General features: G+C 58.6%; 1 protein-coding gene across 1 annotated transcript; it reads right to left on the bottom strand.

Moving 5' to 3' along the window:
- Positions 1-4536: 4536 nt before the first annotated feature.
- On the bottom strand, positions 4537-12725 carry MCAT (malonyl-CoA-acyl carrier protein transacylase). The gene is made up of 4 exons (XM_086712088.1): positions 12231-12725; positions 10789-10876; positions 8088-8305; positions 4537-5128 (listed from the first exon to the last, which is right to left on the bottom strand). Exons 1-4 carry the CDS (start codon positions 12651-12653, stop codon positions 4706-4708), a joined length of 1152 nt encoding a protein of 383 aa, XP_086568214.1. The 5' UTR covers positions 12654-12725; the 3' UTR covers positions 4537-4705.

Below are 12725 nucleotides of genomic sequence, written 5' to 3'. Positions count from 1 at the left end.
GCTGGTCTCTGGTCCTCTCTGGGGTCTGCGGCATGGGCTCCTCTTGCCCCGTGCAGGAGAGTCAAGGTGGGTAAGGGGGGGCAAGGGGAGCGGGCGGAGAAAGGGCGGGGCGGGCGCCCAGCCACCTGCGCCTGATCACACAGCCTGCAGGCTCTTTCCTGCACCTGCTGTCAGAGTTAGGCCCCACACGATCAGGTTTACTCCTCTGCCCTGCCCGGTGCCTGAAACCTACCGTTAGGGATTATTTCCTTTGGGCTGTCAGTCTCTTACAATTGGGCCGCCTACCCTCCCTGTGTTTGGTCGTGTGGCTTGTGGGGCTACTCACATAGGTGCGGAGGCGGGGGAGAAGGGGCACCAGTGCCAGGCTTCCCGCCGTGCGGGCTCAGGGTGCCCCAGGCCTAGGCCTGGTGCTCTTTCTAGACCACCAGGCCCTCCTCCCAGAACTTGTGCTCTGACTCCCTGCACCTCCACCCACAGTCCCCGATCTCAGATGCCAACGCTGGGCTGGGGTGAGCCACTTGCCTCCAGCCCCTCAGCCCCCCATCTTCTCCAGCCTCCCCTTGCTGTCGTCCCCTCCAGCGCCTAGGCTTGGGGAGCCTTCCCTGCCCTCCATTCAACCCCAGAGCCGTGCAGCGCCCCACCCTCCAGCCAGGCTGGTCAGGTCCTGCCCACTCCCACCCTCACAACTGAAGGGACCCTCCCAGCCACCACTGGGCCTCCCAGGCTGCAGCTCTCTAAGGTCTGGCCCCTCACAGCCTCGAGGCCTGATTTCACCTCCTTCTCCTGTGTCAGTTGTCCCTTGGGGCTGTGTCAGGCCCTCCCCAGGCTTCACAGGGCAGGCCCAGAATCCCCCAGTTCCCAGGTCCTCGCTGGGAATGTTCCATCCTGACCCCTCGCTCCACCCAAAGAACACTCCATCCCCAGACAGGCACCACTGGGCTTGGAGACCTGGGAGTGACCCAGGGCTTGCCCTGTGTGGGTGCCCTGACCCTAAGGCCCTGGGGATCCACTGTACAATCGGTAGGTCAGGCCATGGCTAGACCCGTTCTAGAGGCACCTCTTGGTTTTTTGTTTTTGTTTTTTTTTTTGCATTTTTTTAACGTTCTTACTTATTTTGGAGAGAGAGAGGGAGACACAGAATCTGAAACAGGCTCCAAGCTCCGAGCCGTCAGCCCAGAGCCCGACGCGGGGCTCGAACTCACGAACCGCGAGATCAGGCCTGAGCCAAAGTTGGACGCTTAACCGACTGACCACCCAGGTACCCCTCGAGGCACCTCTTCTAAGAAGTCTTCTGTGACCACCAGCTTGCTCTCCCCTAAACTGTGGGGACAGAATTGCCCACCCAACCACGTACCCAGCTTAGATGTTAGATGTGGCCAGGGGTGCCCGTGGCTTCTCCAGGAGTTTAGGGTTCTTCAGAGAGAGGAGGGAAAGGAAATGCTGTTTATGGAGCCCTCGGGTATAGCTGATGCAGTGGCTCCTCCCTGCGGGAATTTGGGGACCCCTTCCCCAGCGTTCTAGGGTTTGTGATATTCACACCCATGGACATCGGAGGAGCCCCTACTGTGCTAGGCTTGGGCACAGGTCCTGGGGGTGTGAATACCTGGTCCCTCAAATCTCCCATTGTTTTTTGGGAGGAAAAAAAGCACACGCAGATGAGCTAAGACCTGTGGGCCGTGTTCTGAAGGCGGGAAAGGACTGAGAAAACGGCGGGGCTGGGGTGGACGAGCCACGGAAGACCAGGCCCGTCTGGAGACTCTGGCTGTGGCGAAGATGAGAGGGGAAGGGTCACCCAGCTACTGGGAGCAGCACGTACAAAGGCCCCAGGCCAGGGAGACTCTCCTGAGCACGAGGGAGGTGGCCACGGCCAGTGTCTACTCCGTTCGTGCCAACCCCGGGGGCCTTGATGAGCTGGCCCCAGCGTCTGCGCCCCCACGCGAGGTGGTGGCCTCTCGACCTCCTGAGCCGACACGACTGCGGCCGTCTGGAGCCAGCACTTTACTTGTCTCCTCAAGAAAGCCCACCCTTCCAGGTGGGGAAACTGAGGCCCAGAGAAGGAGGGGGCTCGACCAAAGTGGCACCAGGATCCGCCAATCCCCGATCCAATTGGGGTCCTCTGACCACCAACGTGAGCCGGTCCGGGCAGTAAGACGCCGAGGTTGAGGCCCACAGACGGGGAAGGGGGCGCAGCCAAACCCAGTCTGGTTCATCCACGTGGCAACTTGCACGAGCTGCAGACAGACGCTGAGCAACAGTGTTACCGGAAGTCACTCTCCCAACAACCGCCAAAAGGCAGGACCGGAGGCCCATCCCTCCCTGGCAGGGGGCAGACCGCGTGGTCGCCCAGGGGCCTCATGATTCCTGAAGCATCTCTGCGTGATGCCCCTGTCTCCTGGGCCTCTGCAGCAGGTCCCAGGGGACCACAGGGTCCCACTGCCACAGGGTGGACATGGACCCTGACCCCCTGGGGAGACAGGAAGTACTTTCCCAGAGGAGGGGATGAGGCTGTGGAGGCACGAGGGGCCCCCTCTTTGCGGTTTCAGAGGCTTTTGATCAAGGCCCTGGGTCCAGGCAGCATTTCCGCACGTGAGGCAGCAAGACCTGATTCTCTTAGAAGGTGCCCAGGGAAACCCAGTCCCACCAGTCAGGGAAGCGGCCCCCGGCCCCCGGCGGACTGAGGAAGGCAAGCTGCTGGGAGGACCAATGGGCCAAGGGTCTCTGGTGGCGAGGGACCCGAACATGGTGGCAGGTGGGATTCCTGCCTCGGGGTGGGCCGGCACCGTGGGACCAACTATGGCAGAGGGTATTTTCCTCGGGGTGGGGGGGTGGGGCGTGAACCAACCCGCATCCTGCCCAGAAGCCGGACGCAATTTCCACCACCACCCAGACCCTGGGCTCCCCCATGACTCCCTGCACCTCGTGACTCACCCAGACTCCAAGTCTGCGGGAGCAGGGTGGGCGAGGGGCCGCCCGGCCCGGGTTTCCCCCAGTGGAGGTGAACACTGCCTGCTTTCATCTTTCTGTTCCCCCCCTACGGGGCAGAGATCTTGCCAGCTTTCTGGAACCTTCTTTAAGGTAGGACCATATGTCCCTTGACTGCTGTTCCATCCCTCTCCTCTGGCTTGGACCTGAGGACCTAAGGACCTGGGAGCACCATCCCAGACCCCCGAGGAAAAGGGCCGTGGCCCAGAGAGGCAGTGAGGCCTGCCGCGTGGGAAGTCTCGCTCCCGCTTCTCCAGGTCCCTCCGTGGGACCGCGTTCCTCGGGGCCGAACGAAAGTCTGCGGCACCATTCCGCCTACCGCACGGCCAGAGAACGAAAGCCTGGCCTGGAGAGCCTGGTCTCCCAAGGCTGCCTGTGAGGGAAGCCCTCGGTGAAGAGGGTTCAAACGGACTTGGCAATTATTTAAAAATAATAGCAAGGTTCTTTGTGAATATTTGAAAATTTCCACAACAAAATTTTAAGAGAGTTACTTCGTCACTGAACTCCAAAGAGCGGTCACCTTCAGGCCAGGGTGAAAACCGGGTTCGTGGTCGTATCTGCAGGGGTTCTCTGGGGCTGCGGACACACGTGGGCGTGTGGGGGTCACGATGCCCGGAAGTGCTATGGGCGTGGAGCGGCCAGGAGCCGGGACGGCTGTCCACGTTGTGCGCCACAGTCCCCCACGATGCAGTCCAGTTCCGCCCAGAGGCCAACGGGGCCCCTGTTGAGAAACACTGCTGAATTCAAAAGGAGAAACCTACCCAGGATTTGACATGTGCCCACACAACAGCAACATTTCCAGACAAACGCGGCGGTTTCTTACCAATGTTTTCCCGCTATCGCTGATCCATGAAAAAGCCACCGAGAGGCTTAGGATTATCCCTTAGTATCAGTGCAGGAGCTGCGTCCACAGAGAACCTGCACTTTGCTCCCGCTGTGGGGCCGGCGGGGAAGCTCGGTGAGGATCGCCCGTGCCAGGCTGGGTCACGGGCGCACAGTAGACCCCTGGCGATCACCGTGTGAAGGGACGCCTGGGGGTGGGGGAGGCAACAGGGCCCCCGGCCAGCCTCCCCAGACCCCTCCCGCCTCGCTAAGGACCCTCTTCCCCACCAGGGCAGGGGCCACTCGTTCACAGGCATACGGCAGACACTCAATGCTACCCGTTGGGTAAGCAAACAAACGTTGCCCCGTGGACAGAATGGCTGCCAAGGCCGACTGTGTCTTGAAGCCCTTTGCGTTCAGTGACGAAAGCGCGAAGGTTCTGGCGGCGGGTGTCCACGGGCTACCAGGGCAGCGGAGGAGCCTGCGTGGCACCGGCCTGCCTCGTGGCCGTGCCAGTATGCCCACGGCACCCACAGGGCAACAGGCCAAGCCTCCACAGTCCCTAGGCCCACCTGCCAGCCTGGCGGTGTCTGCCCACTTCCCAGAGGCGCCCCGTGCCCCCAGGCAGGGCTGGCGCGGGAGGAGCCAGACCCCGCCAAGACTTCCTGGCATCTTTCCCCCCAGCGCCGCACACGCCCCAGGGGGAGAAAAGGAGACGTGCACCCCGTCAGCTGGAGACATACTTTCAGCGCTTTTTATGTGGCATTCAAAGCACTTTGCAGACCACGACTCCCCATCACTCCGGGAGGAGGAAGCCTAGAGAAGGGCCGGTCCGGCCCCCCCCCCCCACTCCCGGCAGCCCCTCCCGGGGCCCCCCTCCCTCCCTCCTGCAGGGCCGGGGCTAGGTCCCGTCGTCCTCCGGGTCCTCCAGAACCTCCACGTGCCCGTAGGACCTCCAGGCCTGCAGGTTGCAGCTCTTCAGGATGCTCCCCAGCTGCTTCCCCGGTCCTACTTCAAAAGTCTTGGGGAACCCCGTGCCCTTTCTCCTCCCGTAGACGGCGTGCATCGTCTGCTCCCACTTCACCGGGGAGACCACCTGCTGCACCAGCAGTTTCCGGATGTGTTTCGGGTGCCTGTATCTGTTCCCATCGACGTTTGAGTGGACGGAAACCAGAGGCTCCTTCATAGCAACCGACTTTAAAACTTGGGCCAGGGGCTCCAGGGCCGGCTCCATGAGGCGGGTGTGGAACCCACCGCTAACCGGCAGCATCTTGGTGCGTCTGAAGTGATACTTGGAGGAATTCTTCCGGAGGAACCGCAGGGCCTGGAAGGAAGGGAAAGGGAGTTTCAGCCAAGGCCGTCCTAGGGGGAGAGACACGGGGGGGGGGGGGGGGGGGGGGGGAGGCGGTCCCGCACGGAAGCTGCTACCCCCGCACGCCCACACCTGTCCGTCCCGCAAACGGCTGTGAAGGACAGGCTCCCTCCCCTCTTTGTTCCAGCTCAAACCAGCCATGCAGCTGGCACCCTGCGAGTCCCCCTCTGGGGCGCGGCCACTCGCACAGCCTACCGCGCAGGTGACCACCGCGGGGCTGGGAAGCGCGGTCCCTCCCAGCGCGCCTCCTACGCACCTTGGGGGCCCAGGGGAAGTCACTCAACCTCTCTGAACTGTTTGCATCCGTAAAACAAGCACAACTGCACCTGCTGCACCAGGCTGCTGGGAGGTGACCCGACGGGAGGTGTGAGAGGCTGGGACACGCGGCTGGCTTTCAACCATCTGTCAGCCACCCTCCGAAATTGTTCGTGAGCCTCTTTCCTTATACTCCGTAAACCTCAAGAGAAAAATTCGGGAGGCTCCAGGCCTCGTTTCCTTCTATTGGAACCCCCTCTTCCGAGCTTTCTCTGGAGAAGAAAAGAGCTCTGTCTCCCAGAAGCCAAAAGCCTTCTCCTGAAGGGGGTCTCAGCTCAGAAGGGGCCTCCCCGGCTAACCCGCCCAAACTTGGGACTGTTTGCAAACAACGGCATTTGCAAATATTTAAAAAGTAGTAGATATTCTTAAGGGACCCTATACCCTCCGGACACAGCCCAGGTCCTGCCACCCCGACGGCCCTCCACTGGGATCTGCTGCGGGGCTTCCAGGGCACTAAACCGTCTGTCCGGCCCGGTCTCTCCAGGCTGTCCCCACCCGCAGCGGCTCAGAGGCCGGGCAGCCGTTCCCTAGAAGACCGAAGGGAAGCCTCGGTCACAGCAGCTGTATGACCTTGGGCAGTTTTGCCTTACCTCTCCGTGCCTCAGTTCCCTCTTCTGTGAAATGGGGATAATGACAATAGTTACCTCCCAGGCTACTAAGGAGAACTCTGCTTGGCACATAAGCCCTACATAAGGGTTAGCAGGGATTTTGTAGGCCAAGCCCATCCACGTCCACTGGAAAAAAGTACGTAACAGGATGGCTCTCTGTGTCCCCAAAGGGCAGGAAGGATTCGAGTTTGGCTGGATGGCACTCGTTCGCCCGTCCCTGGGGCCCTCCCGGCACGAGTGTACTTCGTCTGCCCGGGCACGGCCGACGCAGACTGTGGCTCGCCGCGTCTCGGTGTCCTGTGCCGGGAGCCCGTCAACTCAACACAGCTCAGCACGCTGTACCCGAAGTGTGAGCCACGTCTGCGGGAAGCAGTGAGGGGTCGGGCTGGCTGTCACTGCAGCAGAGTCCAGCCTGTCCTGACAGTTCACATCACCACCCCTCTCCCTCGTCCCCACGCCACTGAGGGGCACCCAGGAGCCCCCTCCGAACACAGGCCTTCCCACCGTGCCCGGACCGCCCGGGCAGCGGTGTCGACACGGATGGCTACTCTGTGGCACTTCCTGCATCATTCGGCATCCTTCCACGCGAGGTCTCTGGACTCATCCAGCTCAAGTCCGAGGTTAGGGCCACAGGACTCGAGGCCACGGCCTCGGTGCAGCGGGCTCTTCTGCGGCTGCCCTTGGCCCAGGTGCCGGTTTAGCAGAGGCCAAGGAGTTTTGTCACATCAGCCGTTGCGCAGGGACTGCTTGCTCAGGGAGACCCCGCCCTCGCCTGAGCTCTCTGCTGTGGCACTTCCGAACCCCCCACAGGGCCAAACCCGGGAGCCCGGGGAGTCGTCATCCTGCATACCCGACTGTCCGGGAGCTCCTGAGGGAGACACCGGCCCTGACTTGGAGCCCCTCCTGGCCCACTTCAGGCCCTGCCGAGGCTGTTAATGGGAATGAGCAAGCAGCTCCATGATGAACGTGGGGCCACACTCACTGGTCTTCCTGTCATCTCAGAGCACAAGAGGGACCGTGGCTCTCACTGGTTCAGAGGAGATTCACAAAGACATCGGGCACATGGGCAAGGCCTCACAGGGATGATGGATTGAGCGCAGTCAAGTGGAGGAAGAAGGTTCCAGAATGAGACAGACCGGAGCTCCATTCCGCCTCCACCATCTCTAAGCACTGGCCGCTCTCTCTGCCTCAGCTCCCTCATGTGTAAAACATGCTTCTGTGGAGCAGAGACTGGCTGCAGGGCCGGGACGGGTCGGGGAGGCACAGGCCCGTCCCTGCAGCCCCTGGTGGGACCCTGTGCGGACCCACCTGGCATCCCCTGGGCCAGGCCCTTTCCTGTGGTGGCTCCCTGCCTCTCCGCTGAGACGCCCTCCCCCTGCAAACTTACCCTCCCAGCACCACTCCTGGTGGTGCCTCAGGCCCTCTGGCAGCCAGCCTGACCCTTGCTCTGCCCCAAACCTGAGGCCACCTGTTCACAGCTTGTCAGTTTGTGTACCCTCAGTGCTCATTACAGAGGAGCTGCTCGGGAGACGTCTGGAAACACAGTGAATGGAAGGAAGGACAGGAGGAAAGAAAATGAACTCGGGACAAAAACAGACACCTAAGAAAAGACACAGCAGGAGGGAGCAACCTGGCAAGAATGGCTTCTCTGTCGCCAAGAAAGCAACCAGATCAGAGGTTGTGAGAATCGCAGAATTTACAGGAAGGCCCCGGATCATCTGGTCCAGCCCCTTACCTTCCACGAGGGCCAGGTGATCTGGTTATTTGCCCAAGGTCCTCATCTATGCGTGGCAGGGTGGGGACAGTAGCCCAGCCTCTCGCCTCTTTCTGCAGTGCTACCCCTGACTCTGCCCCCTGCTGGCCCTCAAGTACTTCCCAAAGGCCACGGCTGGGCAGAGCGCCCATCACGCCACCGCGGGCTCACGAGTGTGGGTGGAACCTTCCGGGCTGGACTGGGGTCTATGAAGGCTGTTCCCATCAACACCAACCTCCAGGTGTCCTGAGATCACCCTGCAATCAGGAAAGAGGTAGCTGGCCACCTCACACACGGGGTTCTCTATGCCCAAAGTCTTGCAGTGCTCCCGGGCTTCCAAACAGGCGAAGGTGAACTTGGACTGAGGCTGGCCAAGGACAGACAGCATCCCACTGGGGACAGCTTCCGAGGCTTCCTGCATGGCCTCAGCTCGGATTTTCACCGCATGCAAACCTATCCGGAGAGAAGCGCATTTGGAACGATCAGGGCACATGATGAAGGAGGGATGCCCAGACCCGAAAGACAAAGCACAAGTTCCACACTGCGGGCTGGAGACGCAGACGGTGGTATCTGTCACCAGTCCACAAGGCCACAGTTCCACTACATCTGTACCCATGACACAGGGGTGGTACTGCCATCACGAAAAGGGTGGGGGCGTCCTTGGCACCATAGAAATTAAAGCACGGAGCTCCCGGCCTTAAAGCCGGCTTGATGTACAATGGTGGTTCTTAACCAGGGGTGATTCTGCCTCAGGGCGGTGTCTGGAGACACTTATTGTCACAAGAGTGGAGTGTGGGGGGCTGTTGGGGGGGCATGTGCGCGTGCTACCGGCATCTGGCGGGTAGAAGCCAGAGATGCTGCTTGACATCTCACAGCGCACAGCCCCACCCCGAACATGGAATATCCGGCCCCAAACGTCAACAACAGTGCTGCTGTTGAGAAGCCCTGGTGCGAAGGAACAGACTTTGAGCTGTACTGCTTTGGGCAAGTCATGACCTTCCGGGTCCAGTTTTTAGTAAAATCAGGATGAGAATATCTCATCTGCCTGGATTGTTGTGAAAACTGGGAATCAGTGTTGCAATAGTACAGGATTCTCATAAATCCGGCTTTGCTGCCCCCCCTTGGGGCTGGAGAACAAGGACACCACCAAGGCAAACAAGCTGAAATGCAGAGCTCCCGGGTCAGTGCAGCTCAAGTGCAAGGTGAGGGGACAGGCCAGGCAACTCCACTGACCGTGACGTAAGAAGGGCCTGTAACCACTGGACGTCCATCATCCTGGTCCTGGGTCTGCTCCCTGGCGGGTGGGGGGTGACCGGGCCAAGGAGAGGGTAAGGGACCAGTCCGGGGTGTGCTGGGACAACAGAGGTGTGAGGGGCACCCCCTGCACCCTTTCTCACGCACGTTCCTTCACTTGGCACATACACTCATTTGTACTGGCTTGCCGGCCCCTTACACAGGTAAGGCTGCGGAGCGGATCCAGAGACGGCCTGAGGTAGGAGGTAGGAGAGAGTATTGCAAGTCCTCCCATGCAGGCATTAAGTAACCATGCAAAACGTCAAGTGAAATAAAACCAGGAATACACATACGCTCTAATTCTGCAAATTATGTGCACATAAAACTACGTACGTATAAAATAGTTTTATTAGGATGTGTGAATATGCAACATTTCTTATCGCTTCCTTAATAGTGCCATAACGCTGCATCAAAGTAAAATGCAGTAAAAGTCAGTTTCAAGTGTATAATTCAGTGGTTTTTGTTGTTTCCATAAAACACCCCGTATCTGCTAAGTAATCTCTCCCCACTTCTCCTTTCCTCCACCTCCAGTAACCTGTCACCTGTTGTCTCTGTGGGTTTGCAAATTCTGGATATTTCATAGAAAAGGGGTCACACAACATGTGACCTTTTGTGCCCAACTTCTTCTACTGAGCATGCTTTTGAGGCTCATCCACGTTGCACCATGTATCAGCACTCTACTCCTCGTCATGGCTGAATAATATTCCATGACGTGGCCAGAGCACAACTTGTTCATCATCTGATGATGGACATACGGGTTGTTTCCACCTGTTGGCCACTGCGAATAATGAACACTTTTATGAACATCCGTGTACAGGTTTTTCTGTGTGGACACGTTTTCATTTCCCAGGTATATACCTATGGGTAGAATCACTGGGCCGCAGGGTAATTCTATTTGTAACTTCTTCAGGAACACTGCCAAACCGTCTTCCGCAGAGGCTGCACTGTTTTACAGTCTCACCAGCGATGTCTGAGGGTCCTATTTTTTCATTCTTGCCAACGCTCAGGATTACTACTATTATTATTTTAGTTAAAGCCATCCTAGTGGGTATGAGGTGGTATCTCAGTGTGGTTTTGATGTGCATTTCCCCAATGCTGAGTGATGTCGGAACATCTTTTCATGTGCCTGTTGGCCATGTGTATGTCTTCTTGAGAGAAATGTCTGTTCAAGTCCTCTGCCCATATTTAACTGTAAGTGAAACAGTTTATGAGCAAAACTCTTAGGAAGGAAAGGAAATACTTAGGAAATAAATACATATTTAAAAAAAAAAAAAAAAAGAAGTGAAACTGATAGGTTCAAGATCAAACAGTCAGTTACCCTTTTTCATTCCGGGACTGTCTGCTGAACACCTATCACGTGACAGGCACTGTGGTGTGGGAGTGGACTGAGAACACCCAGGACAGGGTGCAGGGCAGGCAAGCAAGCAGAGTTCGGGAGATTCCAAAAAGAAAGAAAATCCCCAAGGAACCCTTCAGGCTTAAAAGGGAATCAAGGTGAAGTCTGGTCCTCGGGTTCCCATGCCGTTCTATGTGCTCCTCTATCACCCGAGTGGCTCTAGAATGGTTTCTGGCAGTGTCCTTTGTCCCCAGTTGAGCCCAGCAAGAGAATACCCCAGCACAAAACCAAACCCCTTCCTGGGTACCTTCAGAAAATTCCATGGCTCCGGCAAACACTAGGGCTGCAAATTCTCCCACACTGAATCCGGCAGCAGCAACACAGTTCTCAATAACCTGTGGTGACAGAGGCAGGACATGAGGCCAAGTTCTTGGGGGGGGGGGGGGGGGGCGGGGTTCAGTCTGGGGCTCTGCACTTGAGAGCTGGCAGGGTGTGGAGAGGCTCCACAAGCCAGGAGCCGCTGGCCCGGTGCTCCAGCTAGAAGAGGGCACTCCTCCTACTGATGAGGACCTTTCCTGGCCAGGCAAGTTAAACCCTGCTAGCTGGTTCTGTGGTGAGCTGGGACTCCAACCCAGGGCTCTGGAGTCTCTTGCCTCCACCCTGGAGATGCCCCTAAGGCCCGATGGAGCTGGAGGGAGCTAAGGAGAGAAGAACATGTCTCAGAGTCAGAGCTGGATTTGATTCTTAGCCTGGGAGGGTTCCCTAACTTCTCTGAGCCTCAGTTATCCCGTCTGTGGAATGGGGACAGGGCAGAACCTACCTCACAGGACTACTGGGAAGGTTATGCAAAGATCATGTCTCTGAGGTGCTGAAGCACAGACCTGGCCCAGGGTGAGCAGTTGTTACCACCACGACTCAACAGGACCACTTGACTAAGTCTGTTAGTGTCTCTGAGTCACCTTCTCTCATCCACAAAGTAACTGTATTTACCTCACCAGGTTGTGAGCACGGAGTAAAGGCTGTAAAGTAGGGCTTCACATTTACTGTTCCGATATCATTAAATATTAACAGCAGTCAATTCACACCTTCAAGTGAAGTGACATTCTCACACATCCTCCTCCTCATGATCCTTCATTTAAGGTTGAAGTTTAATCCTTCTAAAATAATTTAGTGATGGGGCGCCTGGGTGGCTCAGGAGGTTAAGCTGCTGACTTCCACTCAGGTCATGATCTCACAGTTTCGTGGGTCCAAGCCCCGCATCGGGCTCTTTGCTAACACCTCAGAGCCTAGAGCCTGCTTCGGATTCTGCTTCCTTCTCTCTCTGTCCCTCCCCGGCTCATGCTCTGTCTCTATCTCTCAAAAATAAATAATAAAAAAAAAAGTTAAAAAAAACTTTAAAATAATTTGGTAGTCAACAAATGCCTAGGGTTATTTAAAATTGCAGCCCAGCCCTCGACTTCCCAACCCCTTTCCCTGCTCTATTTTCCTTTCTGGTACACCCTATGTAACATGCTATGTCATTGACACAAATAGTTCTTCATTATCTATCTCCCTTCCCCGAACACGCAGGCTCCCCTAGGGCACGGATCCCTGTTTTGTTCAGGGCTGTATCCCCAGCGCCTAGAACAGCGCCTGGCGCCGAGGGGGAACTCGGTGAGAATGTGCCCCGTGCATCATACGTGGGAGCACTGGGGCCTGGCAGGTGCGTCCTGGCCTGGCTGGCGGAGCTCGCGCAGGGCAGGGCCTCACCGCGGGCTGCAGGTGATGCAGTTTCTCGACGGCGGCCAGCGAAGCCACGAAGACAGCGGGCTGGCAGTGCACGGTGCGGTCCAGGGCCTCCTGCGGCCCGTGCAGGCTCAGCTCCAGCAGGTCGTAGCCCAGCACGCTGCGGGCGGCGGCGTAGAGCTCGCGGACGCGCGGGTAGCCGAGCAGCCCCCGGCCCATGCCCACCACCTGGCTACCCTGGCCCGGGAAGAGCAGCACCGAGCACTGGCCCGGCGGCCGCCGCCGCGCCGCCGCCTCCCGGGGCCCTTCCTCCGCGGCCGTGGCATCTCGCAGCAGCTCCGCCACGTTCACGGCGCCCGGCGGAGGCAGCGGGAAGTTCGAAGCGCCCCGGCGGCAGCCCGCGCCCCAGTCCCGGGCCCACGCAGCCCGCGCGACCCGCACGCTCATGGCGAGGCCGCTGCCCCCGGTGCGTTACCGTGGCGACCGAGGCGCAGTGAGGGCGGCGCGTAGCGGCGCGGT

Source organism: Puma concolor, chromosome B4, assembly GCF_028749965.1.
Source record: "Puma concolor isolate L17-30 chromosome B4, mPumCon1.1.hap2, whole genome shotgun sequence".
NCBI classification, from domain to species: Eukaryota; Metazoa; Chordata; class Mammalia; order Carnivora; family Felidae; genus Puma; species Puma concolor.
This window is presented reverse-complemented; position numbering and strand designations above follow the sequence as displayed.